The sequence below is a fragment of the Hypanus sabinus genome, chromosome 7 (assembly GCF_030144855.1).
Source record: "Hypanus sabinus isolate sHypSab1 chromosome 7, sHypSab1.hap1, whole genome shotgun sequence".
NCBI lineage: Eukaryota > Metazoa > Chordata > Chondrichthyes > Myliobatiformes > Dasyatidae > Hypanus > Hypanus sabinus.
This window is the reverse complement of record NC_082712.1, coordinates 92,986,339-93,004,031: the sequence shown is the minus strand read 5'-3', so window position 1 is coordinate 93,004,031 and position 17,693 is coordinate 92,986,339. Positions and strand designations below refer to the sequence as shown.

General features: G+C 46.0%; 2 protein-coding genes across 8 annotated transcripts in view; one reads left to right on the top strand and one right to left on the bottom strand.

The window, feature by feature from the left end:
• The first annotated feature begins 5,992 nt into the window (after window positions 1-5,992).
• The window catches only part of mblac1 (metallo-beta-lactamase domain containing 1), a 15,480-nt gene continuing 3,779 nt past the window's right edge, over window positions 5,993-17,693 (top strand). The window contains exons 1-3 of one of the 7 annotated variants that reach the window (XM_059975215.1): window positions 5,993-6,217; window positions 8,381-9,160; window positions 14,748-14,882. In XM_059975215.1, the coding sequence (XP_059831198.1) occupies window positions 8,445-9,146 (702 nt within the window). In that variant the 5' untranslated portion in view covers window positions 5,993-6,217; window positions 8,381-8,444 and the 3' untranslated portion in view covers window positions 9,147-9,160; window positions 14,748-14,882. Of the gene's footprint in view, window positions 6,235-6,730; window positions 6,749-6,859; window positions 7,574-8,380; window positions 9,161-9,945; window positions 10,208-14,747; window positions 14,883-17,693 lie in introns of those variants that run through there. The other 6 variants (XR_009513220.1, XM_059975211.1, XM_059975212.1 and 3 more) reach the window with 6 other exon arrangements.
• cnpy4 (canopy FGF signaling regulator 4) overlaps window positions 16,012-17,693 on the bottom strand; it is a 21,669-nt gene continuing 19,987 nt past the window's right edge. The window contains exon 6 of the mRNA XM_059975217.1: window positions 16,012-16,153. Coding sequence (XP_059831200.1) covers window positions 16,017-16,153 — 137 coding nt within the window. The 3' untranslated portion in view covers window positions 16,012-16,016. The remainder of the gene's footprint in view (window positions 16,154-17,693) is intronic.

The following is a 17,693-nucleotide window of genomic DNA, read 5'->3' as shown; positions in this document are numbered from 1 at the left end:
AGACCCCTGTGGAACACCACTAGTTACCAGCAGCCAACCAGAAAAGGCTCCCTTTATTCCCACTCTGCCTCCTGCCAATCAGCCACTGCTTAATCCATGCTAGAATCTTTCCTGTAATACCATAGCTTGTTAAGCAGCCTCATGTGTGGCACCTTGTCAGAGGCCTTCTGGAAATCCAAGTACACAACATCCACTGATTCTCCTGTCTATCCTGCTTGTTATTTCTTCAAAGAATTCCAATAGATTTGTCGGGTAATATTTTCCCTTGAAGAAACTATGCTGACTACGGCCTATTTTATCACATGCCTCCAAGTAGCCTGAGACCTCATCCTTTAACAGTCAACTCCAACATCTTCCCCACTACTGAGTTCAGACTAACTGGCCTGTCGTTTCCAAATCATTCTTTCCAATATTTTTATTAATTTATGTATAAGAATGCAGAGTACAAGAAAAATATATATATCAGTACATTATACTAAATTGCATATAAAGATTCCTTACCCTATATTAATACAGATTAATTAATTTGTAACATTGAAATATAGTAATTTTATTATATAAAAAATCTAACCCACTACCAAGACCAAAGCTGATTAGTAAAGAAAAAAAGGAGAAAAAATTTGTCATCGTCTTTGCTTTAACAGCAAATCAAAGGTTTTGAAAATAATTCAGAAAAGGTCTCCACAATGTTTGAAAGTCTTGACTAGATTCAGAGATTGAACATCGAATCTTCTCTAAATTTAAACATGACATCTCATCACGTAACCATTGGGTGTGAGTAGGAGGGGCCGCATCTTTCCATTTAAGCAAGTGTCCTTCTGGCCATAAGAGAAATAAAAGCCAAAATGTGCAAGTCAGATGACTCCAAAATAATATCCTTTCCTCCAACAATACCAAATAAAGCGGTCAAAGGATTAGGCTTAAAGTTTACTTTGAAAAGTATCGAGAAAGTTTGAAATACTTGTTTCCGATATTTTCCAAGACTTGGACATGTCCAAAACATATGAATGAGTGAAGCTTCTCCATTATTACATTTATCTCAATACGAAAATATATCTAAATAAAAACAAGACAACTTATCCTTGGTCATATGGCCCTATGGACCACTTTAAATTGTAGGAGGGAGTGGCGGGCACATAACGATGAAGTGTTGACCAATTTAAAATTTTGATTCTAAGTTTCCTCAGAAACTGAAGTCTGTAAATCTTGTTCCCAAAGATTTTTAATTTTATTTAAAGGAACACTTCACATTCCCAACAGCATATCATAAATATTAGATATAGATCCATTATAAAAAGGTTTCAAATTAAAAATTACATTTTGTAGATTCTTATCAGGACTTTTAGGAAATGTACTTATCAAAAATCTCTTATTTGTAGGTATCGAAAAAAATGAATTTGGGTCAACTATATTTACTGACAATTGTCCAAATGAAAAGAGATTTCCCTCTTCAAACAAGTCCTGAAAGCATTTAATACCTAATCTATCCCATTCTTTAAAAGTCACATCAATCATAGAGGGTTTAAAAAAATAATTAGAAAAAATGGGACTCGAAAGAGAAAAATCTCAATAAGCCAAAGTATTTTCGGAATTGTATCTAAACTCTCATAGTGTGTTTAACTACCAGATTATCAGTTAACTTGTTCAGAGACAGAGGAAGTGAGGATCGAAGAAGAGAAATAATAGAAAATGTATTAACAGAGTTAGCTTCTAAAAAAAACCCACATCGGGCAATCCTCATGATTAATGTAATACAACCAAAATGTAAAATTTCTGCCCAATAATAAAATCTAAAGTTAGGTAAGGCTAATCCTCCATTATTTTTACCTTTCTGAAAATGAATTTTATTTAATCTAGAACGCTTATTCTTCCATATATAAGAGTCAAGAGAATCAAAAGAAGATTTAGGAATAAAAACAGGCAATGCCTGAAAAGGATATATAAATTTAGGTAATATATTAATTTTGATAGTTAATTCAGCCAATCAGCGATAACGGAAGAGGCGACCAATTTTATAGCATTTTTACGTGATTCAATAGGGTAAGAAAATTTTCTTTAAATAGACACCTATAGTTTTTAGTGATTGTTACACTGAAGTAGGTAAATTGGTTTCTTACAAATTTAAAAGGAAGGTTCGAATTTGTTGGTATCAAATTATTTGAAGGGAAAAGTTCACTTTTATGTCGGTTTAATTTATAACCTGAGAACTGGCAAGCACGAAGTTTTACAGTCCAGGTGACCCGGGTTCAATTCCTGCTACTGCCTGTAAGGAGTTTGTACATTTCCCCATGAGAGCGTGGGTTTCCTCCAGGTGCTCCGGTTTCCTCCCACAGTCCAAAGATGTACCGGTTGGTAAGTTAATTGGTCATCGTGATTTGCCTAGGGTTGCAGGGCAGCGCAGTTCGAAAGACTGGGAGAGCTTGTTCTGTGTTGGAGCTCAATAAATGGCCTGGATTGTAGGGATCTTTGATGATGGATGTTTTCTTAGAGTCATAGAATCATAGAACACTACAGCACAGAAACAGGCCCTTCAGCCCATCTAGTCTGCCTAGTCCCATCGACCTGCACCCAAACATATCCCTCCTCACCAAGTACCTATCCAAACTAATCTTAAATACTGAAATTGAACCCATATCCACCACAAGCTGGCAGCTGTTAATTGTTCCTGACACAGTGGTGCCAGGATAAAAACCTCTCTCTCAATGTCCAAAACACAAAAGAGCTGATTGTGGATCACAGGAGGAACGGAGAGAGGCTCGGCCCAATCAATGTCAATGGGTCTACAGTTGAGAGGGTGAGTAGTTTCATGTTCCTCAGTATACACATCACTGAAGATCTCACCTGGACTGTACACACTGGCTCTGTGGCAAAAAAAAACACAACAGCGTCTCTTCCACCTCAGGTGACTGAAGAAGTTCAGCTTGGGAACCCAAATCCTCAAGACCTTTTGCAGGGGAACCATTGAGAGCATCCTGACTGGCTGCATCACCGCCTGGTATGGGAACTGCACCAACCTTGATCGCTGGGCACTGCAGAGAGTGGTGTGGACTGCCCAGCGCATCTTTGGGTGTGAACATCTCTTCATTGAGGACATTTCTAGCAGCAGGTGCAGAAAGAAGGTCTGGAAGATTACTGGGGACACCAGTCACCCCAACCATAAGCTGTTTCAGCTGCTTCCATCTGGGAAACGCTACCACAGCATTAAAGCCAGGACCAACCGGCTCTGGGACAGCTTCTTTCTGCAAGCCATTAGACTCATAAACTCACATGCCTGTTTATTGCGAAGGAGTCATAACGCAAAGATTTTTACTCCCTCGTGTTGTGGGATGGATGTAGGATTTAAATAAATTCAATTCAGTTCTTTCCACACTTTCACCACCCTCTGAGTGAAGAAGTTTCCCTTAAACATTTCATCTTTCACTCTTAACCTCTGACTTCTAGTTGACCTCTAGACCACCCAACCTCTGGAAAAAGCCTACTTGCATTTACTCTATCTATACCCCTCTTAATTTTGTATGTCTCTGTCAAATTTCCTCTCAGTCATCGACACACTAGGGGATCAAGTCCTAATCTATTCAACCTTTCCCTCGAGTCCCGGCAACAGCCTTGTAACTTTTCTCTGCACTCTTTCAATCCTATTTACATCTTTCCTGTAGCGGGAGAGTCTGGAGCAGCCGCTGACCCTGGACGAGCTGACTGGCTCCATCCCTTCCTTTGAGTCGGGTAAGACTCCCGGAAGCGACAGCTTACCGGTCGAGTTGTATTCAGCTCTGTGGAACCGGGTGGGCCCCGACCTGCTGGAAGTGTACAACGCTACGCTCCTGGCAGGCAGCATGTCAGAATCCATGAGGAAGGGCATCATCCCCCCTCATCTACAAGCAGAAGGGGGAGAGGGAAGACATTAGAAATTGGAGGCCCATCTCACTCCTGAATGTGGATTACAAGATCCTGTCCAAGGCTATTGCCAACAGGGTCAAGTCTGCACTGGAGCAGGTGATCCACCCGGACCAAACCTGTGCTGTACCGGGAAGGAAGACCTCAGACAGCCTTGCGCTGCTGAGGGACACCATTGCCTACGTGCAGGACAGGGGGTGGATGCCTGCCTGGTCAGCTTGGACCAGGAGAAAGCCTTCGACAGGATATCGCACACGTACATGGCGGATGTACTCTCCAAAATGGAATTTGGGGAGGGAATCCAGAATTGGATCAAACTGATCTACACAGACATCTGTAGCGCAGTCCAGGTCAACGGGTGGGAAACAGACAGCTTCCCCATCAGGTCTGGAGTCAGGCAGGGCTGCCCTCTCTCCCCTGTCTTGTTCGTGTGCTGCATAGAACCCTTTGTTGAAGCCATCAAGAGTGATGAGGGCATAAGAGGGGTGACACTGCCAGGCAGTGGAGGGACACGTCAAAACCTCCCTGTACATGGACGACGTCACCGTCTTCTGCTCTGATTTGAGGTCAATTCGCAGGCTGATCAACATCTGCGAACAGGTTGAGCTGGCATCGGGGGCCAGGGTCAACCGCACGAAGAGCGAAGCCATGCTCTTCGGCAACTGGCCCGACCGATCCAGCGTCCCCTTCACCATCAGGGCTGATCACCTGGAGGTGTTGGGGATCTGGTTCGGAGGGGCCGAGGCGTGCAACAGGAACTGGCAGGAGAGGACTGCCATGGTCAAACAGAAACCGGTGCTGTGGGGAGGGCGCTCCCTATCGATAGCGGGCAGGAACCTGGTCATCAGGTGTGAGGTGCTCTCAGAGCTGCTGTACTTGGTGCAGGTGTGGCCAGTCCCCCACTCCTTCAGCTCGGAAATCACCCGAGCCGTCTTCAGATTCGTCTGGGGATCCAAGATGGAGCGGGTCAGACGGACCACCATGCACAAGTCCCTGGACAACGGGGGCAAAAACGTCCCCAATGTCACCCTCACCCTGATGGCCAGCTTCGTGTGTGGCTGCATCAGGTCATGTGTGGATCCCAGGTACGTGTGCACCAAGTACCACTATGTGCCCAGGTTCTACCTGTCGCCCTGGCTACGAAGGATGGGTCTGGCCCCTTTCCCGCGCAACACCCCTGTCAGCTGGTCATTGCTGCCAAACCACAAGTCAATGCCTTTGACCACAGGGCCATCAGACAGTGGTCAGCACGTAAGGTCCTGCAGGCACTGCAGGAGAAGGACTTGATGGACACAGTGGGGTGGTTCCCTGAGCAGACCATCCAGTTCATCTGGCAAAATGCCTCATTGCCAGACCTCGCCAACAGGCACCAAGACCTCGCCTGGCTGACGGTGAGAGAGGCCCTCCCAGTCAGATCCCTCCGGTACACCCGGAACGTCGTCTCCACACCCCGCTGCCCACGGGAGGACTGCAGTGAGGAGGAGTCAGTGACCCACCTCTTTGCACACTGTGGGCTCGCGGAGAAGGTGTGGAGGAAGATGGTAGGGACAGTGTCAAGGTTCATCCCCAGCACACGGAGACCAACATCCGGTGCTGCCGGCAGATCATCAGCTCGGTGAAAGAAGCTCTTTGGTCGGCCCGAAACTTGATGGTCTACCAGCACACGGAGATGTCCGTGGGGGAATGCTGCCGACTGGCACATTCTCGGCTGCAGGAGTACGTGCTGAGGGACGCACTCAAACTCGGTGCAGCCACCGCAAGGGCTCGGTGGGGGAGGACCACAGTCTAGGGTTCTTCTCCCGTGGGAGTTGAGGGTAGGGCGGTGGGGTGTATACCCCTGAACAGGGGAATGTTAATATGGAATAACAGAGTGCCAGGTGGGTGATGGAAAGTGTGACAATGTAAAGACCGTAATGGAAACAGTTGTAAAGGATTGAGAGTCATTGAATGGTTTATTGTATATAATTTTATTTTTGAATAAAGTATATTTTGTTTTTTAAAAAATTGAACACCAACTATTAAACAAGAGAAAATCTATCGATGCTGGAAATTCAAGTAACACGCACAAAATGCTGGAGGAACTCAGCAGGCCAGGCAGTATCTATGCAAAAGTGTAGAGCCGAAAGATTTCGACTTTTCCATAGATGCTGCCCGTCCCGCTGAGTTTCTCCAGCATGTTGTGCGGATTACCCGCAGGCGTTCGCCGGGCCACAGGAGCGAGCGGGTGGGCGCTGAACACCAACTATTCCTCCGGGTGGATTGACCTATTGGTTTACTCACAAGTGTTCGTCGGGCCGGAGGAGCGGGCGGGTGACTAGCTGTGGTGAGTCGCCGGTTCGGGTTCGTGTCCCCGTGTCCGGAGCGCGGAATCGGGGGTGGAGGTTGCGGGGGAACGTATGGGAGGGAGAGGGGATTGGTTCCAGGTTTTAAGCAGGGGCCTCGATTTGCAACCTTCCAGCTCCGGAACCGGCCCGAGGCCGCGACTGCGGCCTAGCGAAGAAGAGGCCCCCATAGGAGCCCCTCGCTTTTTAACTTTATTTAGCACCCCCCCCCCAACCGTCTTCTGTATCTCTCTCAGTAAACATCACCGGAAAAGCAAACGTTCTTGACCATTTAGGGGATCCTGCTGTGCAGTTTCCTGCAATCCCACACCACGAGGTTACTACACTGAATTAGTGTGGATTACTTCACTCACCCCAAAATCGAATTGTTTCCATGATCCACAGACTCACTCTTCATCTCCTTCTGCACTTTGGTTATTTGTCAGTCGTTGCCCAGTTATATATTTATTTATTTCACAATCTCATTTGTATTATTTTACCCTGTGAATGCCTGCAAGTAAATGAATCTCAAGGTAGCATATAATAACATACTTACATATATAGTAATTTTACTTTGAGATGATGTATGGGTCAGTGCAACACTTTGCATGGCTTCAGAGCTAAATGCCTGGAAGGAGATCAGTGGGGACAGACAAGCAGAGAGAGTGATCCCTGCAGAAAGTGGAGCTGGGAGGGGAAGTTCTGCCTGATGGAGAATGATATGTCTTCTCTTTATTTTGAAATTGTAGCCCATCATTGCATCCACCAACCTTTTACTAACAGTCCCACCCTGGATATTCTCTCTCCGACCCCCACTCCCAGTCTGCTAGAAGATACGAGAGCACGTACCACCAGGCCCAGCAAAGCTTCCATCCCATTTATACAGGTGTTTGCTGTACATGACGATACACTTTTATGCTTTTACATTTTGGGAGGACAGACCTGGGTGGGATATACACAGTGAATGATAGGGTACTGAGGATTGAGGGTCAATGGGACTAGGCAAAATAACAATTGGGCAGAGACTAGATGGACCAAAAGGCCTGTTTCTATGCTGTAGTGCCATGATTCTATGACTACTCTTTATCCTGCATTGTTAAGGTTTTAGCTTGTTCTATCTCAGTGCACTATGTAATGATTTGACTTCACCTTCATTGTCCTGTAGGATGTATTCCAGCGACGGGACACCTACCTGTGTAAAGGTTTCTCACAGTATCTCAGTAGGATGGTCCGGTCTATCAGAGGCAGAAGTCTCCCTACCACTGAGCACATTTACATGGAGCGTTGCCACAAGCAGCATTCATCATCCGCTACCATCTACCACTCCAGTCACGCTCTCTTCTCGCAGCTGCCGTCAGGCAAGGAGTACTCAATTAGGTCCCACATCATCAGATTCAGCAACAGTTATTACCCAACAGCCATCAGACTCCTGAACCAGCACAGAGAACTAAAATCACCTCAACTCTGAACTGTTTCCCTGACCTACTGTCTCATTTTCAAGGATGTTTTACAACACTACCTCAATACTATTTTCCCCTCTTTTTGCACTATTTAATTAACTTTTTAAATATATTCTTACTGTAATTTAGTTTTTATTATGATGTATTGCAATGTACTGTTGCCACATAACAAATTCCACCACATGATATTAAACCTGTTTCTGATCATAACCCCTCCCCCACCTTCCTCCTCACCTGTCACCTCTCCCCAGCTTCTTATTCAGAAGCAGGGTTATTATCACTGAAATGTGTTCATTTGTGGAAGGAATGCACATAAAATAAGCTATAAATTACAGTAAGAAATATGTATATAGGCTAGGCTGTCTGTTCACCCATGGATGTTGTATCCTAGTTGTCTACACAAGCTGGGCAATACAATATGGAGAGGAAGCTGTTGCCCATGCAGCAGACTCCCCCCTCCACACATCTAATGAATCTAAACGAATGGCAGAAACCGGTACAGTTTGGCCTTAGGACTCCTCTAGCTCCAGATTTTTTTCTTGGGGTGTACTTCTGAAGTCTTCCCCATGAACTCTGATGTTTGAGAAGTGAATTTTATTTATGTATACCTGTCTACCTGCAGCACCAGTAATCTACAAAATCTTCTGGTCAGGAAACCAAGATGCCGGATTAGCGGTAGTTTAATGCATTTTCCTTTATTTCCAGGCTGGGAACTGGACTGTCGCCAAGGCTGAGGTTGGGGAATTCTGGCTGCAGGAACCATTGAGGCATGAGGAGAGCATCGGACATGGTGTCAGAGCCTCCCGGCTTGTCGGCCATTCCGGGGAATCCGTATTCCATCTTTGTGATTAAGGAGGGGTACGCTTACACGGATGAGGAGGGCCACATGAGGGCGGACGGGTCGGTCACCCTGGTGAAGGGGCCGCAGGTGGTGCTGGTGGACACGGGGAACCCATGGGACGGTGAACTGATTCTGCGGAAGCTGCAGTCGCACGGGCTGGCAGCCGGGGACATCACGTTCGTGGTCTGCACCCATGGCCACTCGGACCACGTTGGGAACCTGGGCCTCTTCCCGGAGGCCACCTTCATCGTCTCCTATGACATCTGCCGGCGGCAGGACACCTACCTGGACCATGACTTCCGCTCTGGACAGCCCTACCGAATTGACGAGTGGCTGGAGGTGATCCCGACACCGGGGCATAGCGGCAGCGACGTCAGCCTCCTCGTGCATGGCACCCAGTGGGGGACTGTGGTGGTGGCAGGGGACCTGTTTGAGAGGGAGGACGATGAGCAGGACTGGCGGGAGCTGAGTGAGAACCCCGAACTACAAGCGAGGCACAGGGACCGGGTGCAAGCCCTGGCTGATGTTATCATTCCCGGTCATGGACCACCCTTCAGGGTAACAAAAGAATGCATCCCACCTGCTGACGTAGGTAGCAGTGGACCAGGAGGGACGGCTAAAGCAATCTGATCTCCAACGAGCAGGTAACCACCCCTAGATTATAAGCAGCATACACAATACACTGAGAAACTCAGCTGGTCAGGCAGCATTTATGGAGGGGAAAAAACAGTCAGTGCTTTGGGTGGAGATCCTTTCTCAGGACTGGTAAGGAAGGGGGCAATAGCCAGAATAAGTGGGGCTTTGGTGATGGGTGGGGGGGGGGGGGGAAGAATACATGTGAAACATTGACTGTTAATCCCCTCCATAGAAGCTGCCTGACCTGCTGAGTTCCTCCAGCATTTGTGTGCGTTGCTCTGGATTGCCAGCATCTGCAGAATCTTGTGTGTCGCCCCAAGACTAACCTCCAGCTTCAAATTCATATGCTGCCTTGAGATTAAGTCCTCCCTGGCGATGTGAGGAACTCAGAGGTGTACAGTGGAGGCTGAAGAAAGAGGAATCTGATAGGGAAGGGCAGGTCACCATGGAATAGAGAGAAAAGAGTAAAAACCCAGAGGGAGGTGATGGGCAGGTCATGAGGAAGGAAGGAAGGAAGGGGCGGTGGGGGGCTAGGGAGGAGTAGTTATCGAAGTTCATGCCATTAGGCTGGAAGCTACCCAGATAGAATTAGTGTAACCTGAGATTCAACCTTCCCAGCTTCTCACATCACCTCCCTCCCTCCACACCCACCTTCCCCCTCATCTGGTCTCACCTATCACCTGCTATCCTGAGCTCCTCCCCCTTCCCCCACCTTATTCTGGCTTCTGCCCCCTTCCTTTCCAGATGTGACAGGTCTTGGCCCGAAACATCAACTGTTTATTTCCCTCCATAGATGCCGAGTTCCTGTGTGCGTTGCTCAAGAGTTACCCGAAAGTGACAACCCTGATTTCAAATTCGCAGCTACTGAGGTGGGATTTCCCGGTTTATGGACGCGAAAGGGATAAATTTGCCAGCTGTCACAGATTGCAGGCATCTTTTCTGGGTTAGGAACTCCGCTGTGGCCGCATTTCTGACTTGTGAAAGCACGAGCAGATGATAGAAATGAAATCCTGCCCTAACCTGGGCACAAACTCTCTGTACTTAATTTATATTAAAAAATCATGAGTATTTAATCCAAAGTATTTCTGTAGTAAAATTACAAAATTTTTTCTTGATGGCATGTTATTCCTGAACACTTAAGGGGATCAGTCTGAGAATATTTTTACCCAGAGGGGAGTTGGAATCTGGAATTCCCTGACTGCAGAAACAACATTAAGTTGTATGAAGACAAATTTCCCAGGTTACCTCAGTGGGCCAAATGGTCTAATTCTGCTGTTTTGCCTAACTGTTATGGAAGGATAATAAATCAGCCATGATTGATTGAATGGCAGACCAGACTCGATGGGCTGAATGGCCTTAATTCTACTCCTATGTTCCATTATGTATGAGAATCTTAGTTTCTGCAAATTCTTCCATACATTTTTAAATTGTTTCTTTTTCTACCTAGTAATAATGATCATAAAATGTTTCACTATAGTCATTAATAACAGATTGGGTCTCAGTCTGAAACGTGGACCTTTTATTCCTCAACATAGATGCTGCCTGACCTGCTGAGTTCCAGTATTCTGTGTATTTTGCTGGATTTTCAGCATCTGAGTGCATGCCTTCAGGCTCCGGTACCTCCTCCGATGGTAGCGATGCAAATGAGGTATGGCCTGGGTGAAGGGGGTCCTTGATGGATGCCACCTTTTTGAGGCACGGCTCCTTGAAGATGTCTTGGATACCACGGAGGCTAGTGCCCATGATGGAGCTGAAGTTGTTCACAACTATCCTGCAGCTTCTCATGATCCTCTGCAATAGCATTTCCTCCCCACTCCCACCATACCAGCCGGTGATGTAGCCAGTCAGAATGCTCTCCAGAAAAGAATAATTTGCGAATGGCTTTGGTGCTGACATATCAAAGCTCTTCAAACTCCTAATGAAAATAGCCACCACTGTGACTTCTTTGTAGCTGCATTGATATGTTGAATTGTCACGCAATATTAACATCTAGGAACCTGAAATTGCTCTCTCCGCTCTGATCCCTCTATGAGGACTGGTGTGTGTTCCCTTGTCTTACCTTTTCCAAAGCTCACAATCAGTTCTTTGGTCTTACTGATCAAGGTTGTTGCTACACCACTCAACTAGCTGATATATCTTACTCCTGTACACCCTCTCGTCACCATCTGAATAAATTTATAGATGGCAAAAGAGCTGTGCCTAGCCCCACAGTCATAGGTGTAGAGAGTACAGCAGTGAGCTAAGTACATCTCTGAGGTGAAGACTCTTGTGTTTGTTCTATACATGTTAGTGCCATGGTAGTGTAGCAGTTAGTGTAGGGGTTCCAGTGTTTAATTCTGACATTGTCTGTAAGGAGTGTCTGTACGTCCTCCCTGTGGAATATGTGGGTTTCCTCCCACAGTTCAAAGACATACCAGGTTAGTTAAATGGACATTGTAAGTTGTCCTGTGATTAGATAGGGTTAAATCGGTGAAGCTCAAAGAGCCAATTCTGTGTTGTATCTCTAAATAAAATTTTACTTGTTTAATCGTGAGCAGCATTAAGATGAAAAAATCATGGTAAGTCTATGAAGAGAGAGAGAGACAGTGGTTGGTTTAGTTTGTACACTATACTGTTATTGTCACACGTACCAAGGTACAGTGCAAACTTCCCATACAGATCATTTCATTACAGTGAAGTAGAACAAGGTAAAGCAAAAGGTACAGAAAATAGACCAACTTGTAGACAGGGACTGCCTCAAGGCTGTGAATCCAATGTGGCAAAATGGGACTAGTGTAGATTGGTACAAGGGCAGCACAGATACAATTGGCAGAAAGACTTGTTTCTCTATTACTTACTGGTCATTTACAACCTTCAAGCAAACGATACAGTCTGGGGTGAGTGGGCTGCCATAATAAAACCAAGGATGCAATGTCAAGGCCTTGATCAAACCGCATTTGGAATATTGAGAGTGGCCTTGGGTACCATATCTAAGATAAGGGTGGCAGAGTGGAGATGCAGCTCCACCAAAGGAGGGGTAAGGAATGTCTTCACTCCTCTAGCCTGCTGGTCACCCTCGGGCAAGGTGTACCACTTGCTTTGCCCCGCAAAGGCTCAGAAGCTGGGTACATCCAGCACCCCTGGACACAGCCAATGGGGCGAAGAGTTCCCTGCCCCGTGCCAAGGTCAGACAGTGAGGGTGGAGTGCACAACTGGTGTCTCACCCATGAGAGAAGCTAATCAGTAAATGGAGTAGGTGGGAGGGGTCTCATGAATTGGAGTGGGGTAGACCTAGATAGAGCATGTTCCAGCACACACAAAATCCCCAACCAGGTCTTCCAAGGACACATCACAGCTACAGACCACTTCCTAAACCCCAGCCTTGAGAGCCTAACTCTCCTTTGCAGACCCAGGATGTGCCCTCTTCTCATTGTTACCATTAGGAAGGAGGTACAGAAAACTGACGGCACATACTTAACGATTCGGGAGCAGCTTCTTCCCTTCTGTCATCAGATTTTTGGAATGGACATTGAACCCATGAACACTACATTACTACTTTTTTAAATAATTCTGCTTTTGCATTACCTAATTTATTTATTGAATGAATATATATATATTCATTACTTACTGTACACTTACTGTAATTCAGATTTTTTTCTGTATCATGCATTGCACTGTACTTCTGCCACAAAGTTAACAAATTTCAGGACGTATGCCAGTGATATTAAACCTGATTCTGATCCTACCCAAGCCTTGGGACCCAAGGTCAGCAAGCACAGAGACGCAGACAAAGGCTTGTTGACACTATTAGACAATTATTTCAGCTGTTAACTCAAACTTATTTGGTTTTTAACAGCTCATGTGTATTATGATAATTGTCCATCTACAATGCATTCTAACTTGGTTCTGCATTCTGCTATTGTTTCGTCTTGTTCTACCTCAATGCAGCATCTAAAGGTGTGATCTGTTGGAATAGTGTGCAAGAGAGTCTTTCACTGTATCTTAGTATATGTCATAATAATACAATACCACCAATTTACAGAAGCACAGGACTTAGCTACAGAAGGCCAAGTTTAATACTGACATAACGTGAGGTGACACACTTTGCTGTGAAGGGTACGGAGAAGAGATATAGAACAAAGGATGCTGTCTAACAGCAGTGCAGGAGAATTTGACATAAATATTGAGTTCTCCAGTTTCAGTTCTCTCCCCCATCCCCTTTTCTTCCTCCTCCAATCTCTCCAGAACAACTGAACAGTTAATCATAAACAGGAGAAATTCTGCAGAGGCAGAAATCCAGAGCAACACACACAAAAAGCTGAAGGAACTCAGCAGGTCAGGCAATATCTATGGAAACAGTCAACATTTTGGGCCAAGACTGAGAAGGAAGTTAGAAGACACCAGAATACAACAGTGGGGGGAGCGGAAGGAGGATAAAAGGTGATAGTGAAGCCAGGTAGGTAGGAAAGGTAAAGGAATGGAGAGGAAGGAATTTGATATGAGAGGTGAATGAGCCACAGGAGAAAAGGAAGGGGATCCAGGGGAGTGATAGACAGGTGAGAAGAGGTAAGGGATCAGAGTGGGAAATAGAAGAGGGGAAGGGGAGGGATTTTTTTTTCAAACCAGGAGAAATTGATATTCGTGTTATCAGGTATTCCAACAGATAGAATATAGGGTGTTCCTTCATCCTGAGGGTGGCCTTGTCATGGCCCAAGAGGAGACAATAGACCAACATGCCAGAACAGGAATGAGGATTGGAATTAAAATGTTTGGCCTCCAGGAAGTTTGCTTTTGGCAGATGGATTAGAGGTGCTCGACAAAGCAGCTACCCAATTTACAATGGGTATCACCGGTATGGAGAAGGCTGCATCTACAGCACCGGACACAGTAGGTGACCCCGACAGATTGTACATGAAGTGTTGCCTCACCTAGACAGTCTGTTTGGGGCTTGAATGGAGGTGAGGGGGGATATTAATGGGTAGGTGTATCACTTTTCAAGGGCCAGGAGGGAGATTAGGGGAGAAAAGCAAATGGACAAGGGAATCACAGAGAGACCAGTCCCTGTGGTGGGATGTGTTGAATGAGAGGCTCAAGGGGTGGGTTGAATAGTTCCTTCGTACAAGAAGTTACTCTTGTCCTCACAATCCACCCAGATATGATCTTACAGCTTATCATCTACCTGCGCTGCATTTTCTCTAGCTGCTACACTTTATTTACTTCACACTTTGTTTTACCTTGTTCTAGTGCAGCGGTTCCCAACCTTGTTTTAATACCATGGAGCCTTACTGTTAATCGCAGAGTCCGTGGACCTCAGGTCAGGAACTCCTCTGTAATGAAGTCACCTATCTCAGAGCAGTCCTAGAGTGAGGGACAACCTGCTGTTCAGCTGCTTTAAGCACCAGGCCAGATTGAAAAGGTCAGGGTGATGGGACTGGAGGCAAGGGATGGGTCAGTTCTCCTCACCTCCTGCAATGTTTGCTCTGCTCTCTGCTGTACTGCAGTGATGCCTGGCTTTGCATCTGTGGTCTCGCAATGGTTACTGGACATTGTGATTTGGACCATGGCCGGTGTCTGCTCCACATAGCACCAATGTCTGACATTGTGTCTTTTGTAAAGTTCCAGTTCTGAAGATACAAAAAATACAACTGCAGATGCTGTGGATCAAAGAATACGTACACGACGCTGGAAGAACTCAGCAGGTCAGGCAGCATCTGTGAGAAAAGAGTAGCCAACATTTCAGGCCGGGACCCTCCATCAGTTCTGAAGATATTGGCTTGTTTCTGTTGTTTGTACAATTTGTTTTTTTGTCCTCCCTGTGCACAGGGTGTTCGATGGTAGTTTATTTTTGGCGGGTTCTTTTGAAGTTTCTTTGTTTCGTGGTTGCCTGTAAGGAGACGAATCTCAAAGAAACCTCAAGAACCTTTTGTCCACTTAATTACCTTCCTCACCCCTCACATTTCCATCACCCTCCTCTCATTCCCTTCCCACTCTCCCTCTTCCCCTCTCATCCCCCTTTTAGTCTTCCCTCCCCATTCCTTTCCTTCCCCGGCATGCAAGACACATTTTCACTGCATCTCGATACACGTGACAATAATAAACCAATTCCAGTTTCAACAGCGCAGCCCCGGATCAGGGCATGCACCGGTGCCCAGCGTCACTGCAGAGCAGCAGACTGGCAGGGGGATTCCGAGCCCAAGAGAAACAACAGAGGAGATGCTTTCTTCAGGCACCAGGGATGGGCTTTATTCTGTAAAAAAACGGTTGCACGTTCAGCAGCTTGAGAAAAGAGACTACTGGCCGCATTTTGAGTTGATGAAGCTGCTTGGATTAAAGCGGCCATCGAGGGGTGTGTTGGTTTCGTGAGGTTGAAAGCCTCTGCACAGTGTGCAGGACAGCAGCAAATGCCCATGCTGAGTTTTTTGAGAAGTCAGTTTGGTCTGCTATGATAATTCAGCAGAGACAAGCTGGACAGTACATGCTTAGTGTTGTGTGGGGCATCTCAGTCACGAGGAATGCTCAGCACACGGACATGAAAATAGGAAGATTAATAAAAAGTCTGCAATATTTTTGGACTCGTGGAGGCAAACGCTAATACCGCCTGTGTGTTGGCAGCTCTGCCAGGCTCCCTGGAAAACTGCTTTACAGAGCACCAGAGGTTATGTTGGTGGGCCATTCCCTAAAGAGCTCAGGGAGAATCCATCCAGATGGGGAAAGAGAACCATGACTGCATACAGACGGGAACACCGGCAGTGTCGGGATCAGAGGAGCCGCACTGTTTATACGTGTTCTGATCACCAGGTGGGTGTGGCTTGGATGGACGGATCAGGCTGTGGTGGGCAACAGGACCACCGCCTGTTCCAGGTCGGGTACAGACTCCGGCACAGCTCAGAGCTCCGAAGCGTCATGACGCGCTGCTGTCTCGCCCTCCGCCTTGTGGTCCGCCGGCCTCGTCACCTGGTTACCCGTCTCTGTGCTGATGGCTGTATCGCCCTTTCGGCCCTTCCATATTTCACTGAGGCAATCTGGAAGCAGAGGCAAAGGGGGCAGTTAATGACAGAGATCCAGAGTCACACACACAAAGCGGTGGAGGAACTGTGTCTATGGACAGGGATTAAAGCGAATGCACCAGGCTGAGATGCTCCATCAGGAAAATGGGGGACGAAGCATAGGAGAGTGGAGTAGGGAAAGGAGCAAGTGACAGGCGAAACCAAGTCTGGGGGAAGACAGTGGAGGGGAGAAGTGAGACAAGGACCCACCCACCCTGGACATACTCTCCCCCTAACCCCAGCCATTCCGTCTTCTCACTCTTTCCTTCGGGCAGAATATACAAAAGCCTGAAAGCACGTACCACCAGGCTGAAGGACATCTTCTACTGTTAGCAGACTCTTGAATGGACCGATTTTACGATAAGATGGGCTCATCCTGACAATCCACTTCATTATGATCTTGTACTTCATCATTTACCAGCACTGCACATTTTCAGTAGCCTTTACACTTTATTCTGCATTGTTATTGGTTTACCTTATTTTAGCTCAATGTACTGTGTAATGATCTGGTCTGTACAACAGCATGCAAGATCCATTTTTCACTGCATCTTGGTACATGTGACAATAATAAACCAATACTAAACTAAAGACACAGTATATGAGCAGGCCCTGAAGCCCATCAAGTCTGCAGAGACTATGAGATGGTTCAGGAACAAATACTTCCCTTCAATCATTTGGTTCTGGAACCAACTGGTACAACACTAATCGCTACCCGAGTATAGCAACACGGTGACCATTTTTGATCACTTTGCACCACAACGGGTTGTTTCCTTTTGTGTATAATTCATGTTTATGCTTTTTTCCTGTCTCTGACTCCATATTGCCTGTTTTGTTGCTGCAAGCAGGGTTTTCATTGCACCTGTGGAAGTGGCAATAAACTCGACTTGTACCATCCCACTTTCTTTCTTTGCTTATTTATTTAACAATACAGCACTTGCTCTTCTAGAGGTGACAAACCTTTTTGTGAGCATGTGTCCAAACAGGCAATAATCTTCTAAAAAAAAAAATTCTCTGGCATGTCATGTTAATTTTGAGCAGAGATTATCATTGATTAATGGATTAGTAATAAAATTATGGACTAAGGAAAAAGCACAATATAAGCATATTTATATGTATTCATTGCTTTTTAGAATCATTTGAGAAAACTGTTCAAAAGATATTAATATTAATCTTTTAAACAGATAATTTTAACATACTTTCTATTATGGGTGGGTTTTAGCATTGAGGAATATGTGGTTTCTGTGACCAGAAGTGTACTGGCAATGTTACCAGCACGAAACACATCCAGGTGAGGGCAAATCAGAAGCCATGGCTTACTGAAAAGGTCCATACATGCTTCCTTTAGATCGGGGGATGCTTTAGCTCTCAGGGAAACAAGAACTGTGCTTTTCCACTCAATCACGAAGGCAAAATGGGGGCATTCTCAGAGAATTTACTGCGATACCAGAGTCAGGAGGCACATGTGGCAGAGAATTCGGAGGATTATAGACTACAAGTCTACCCTGTGCGTCAGTGA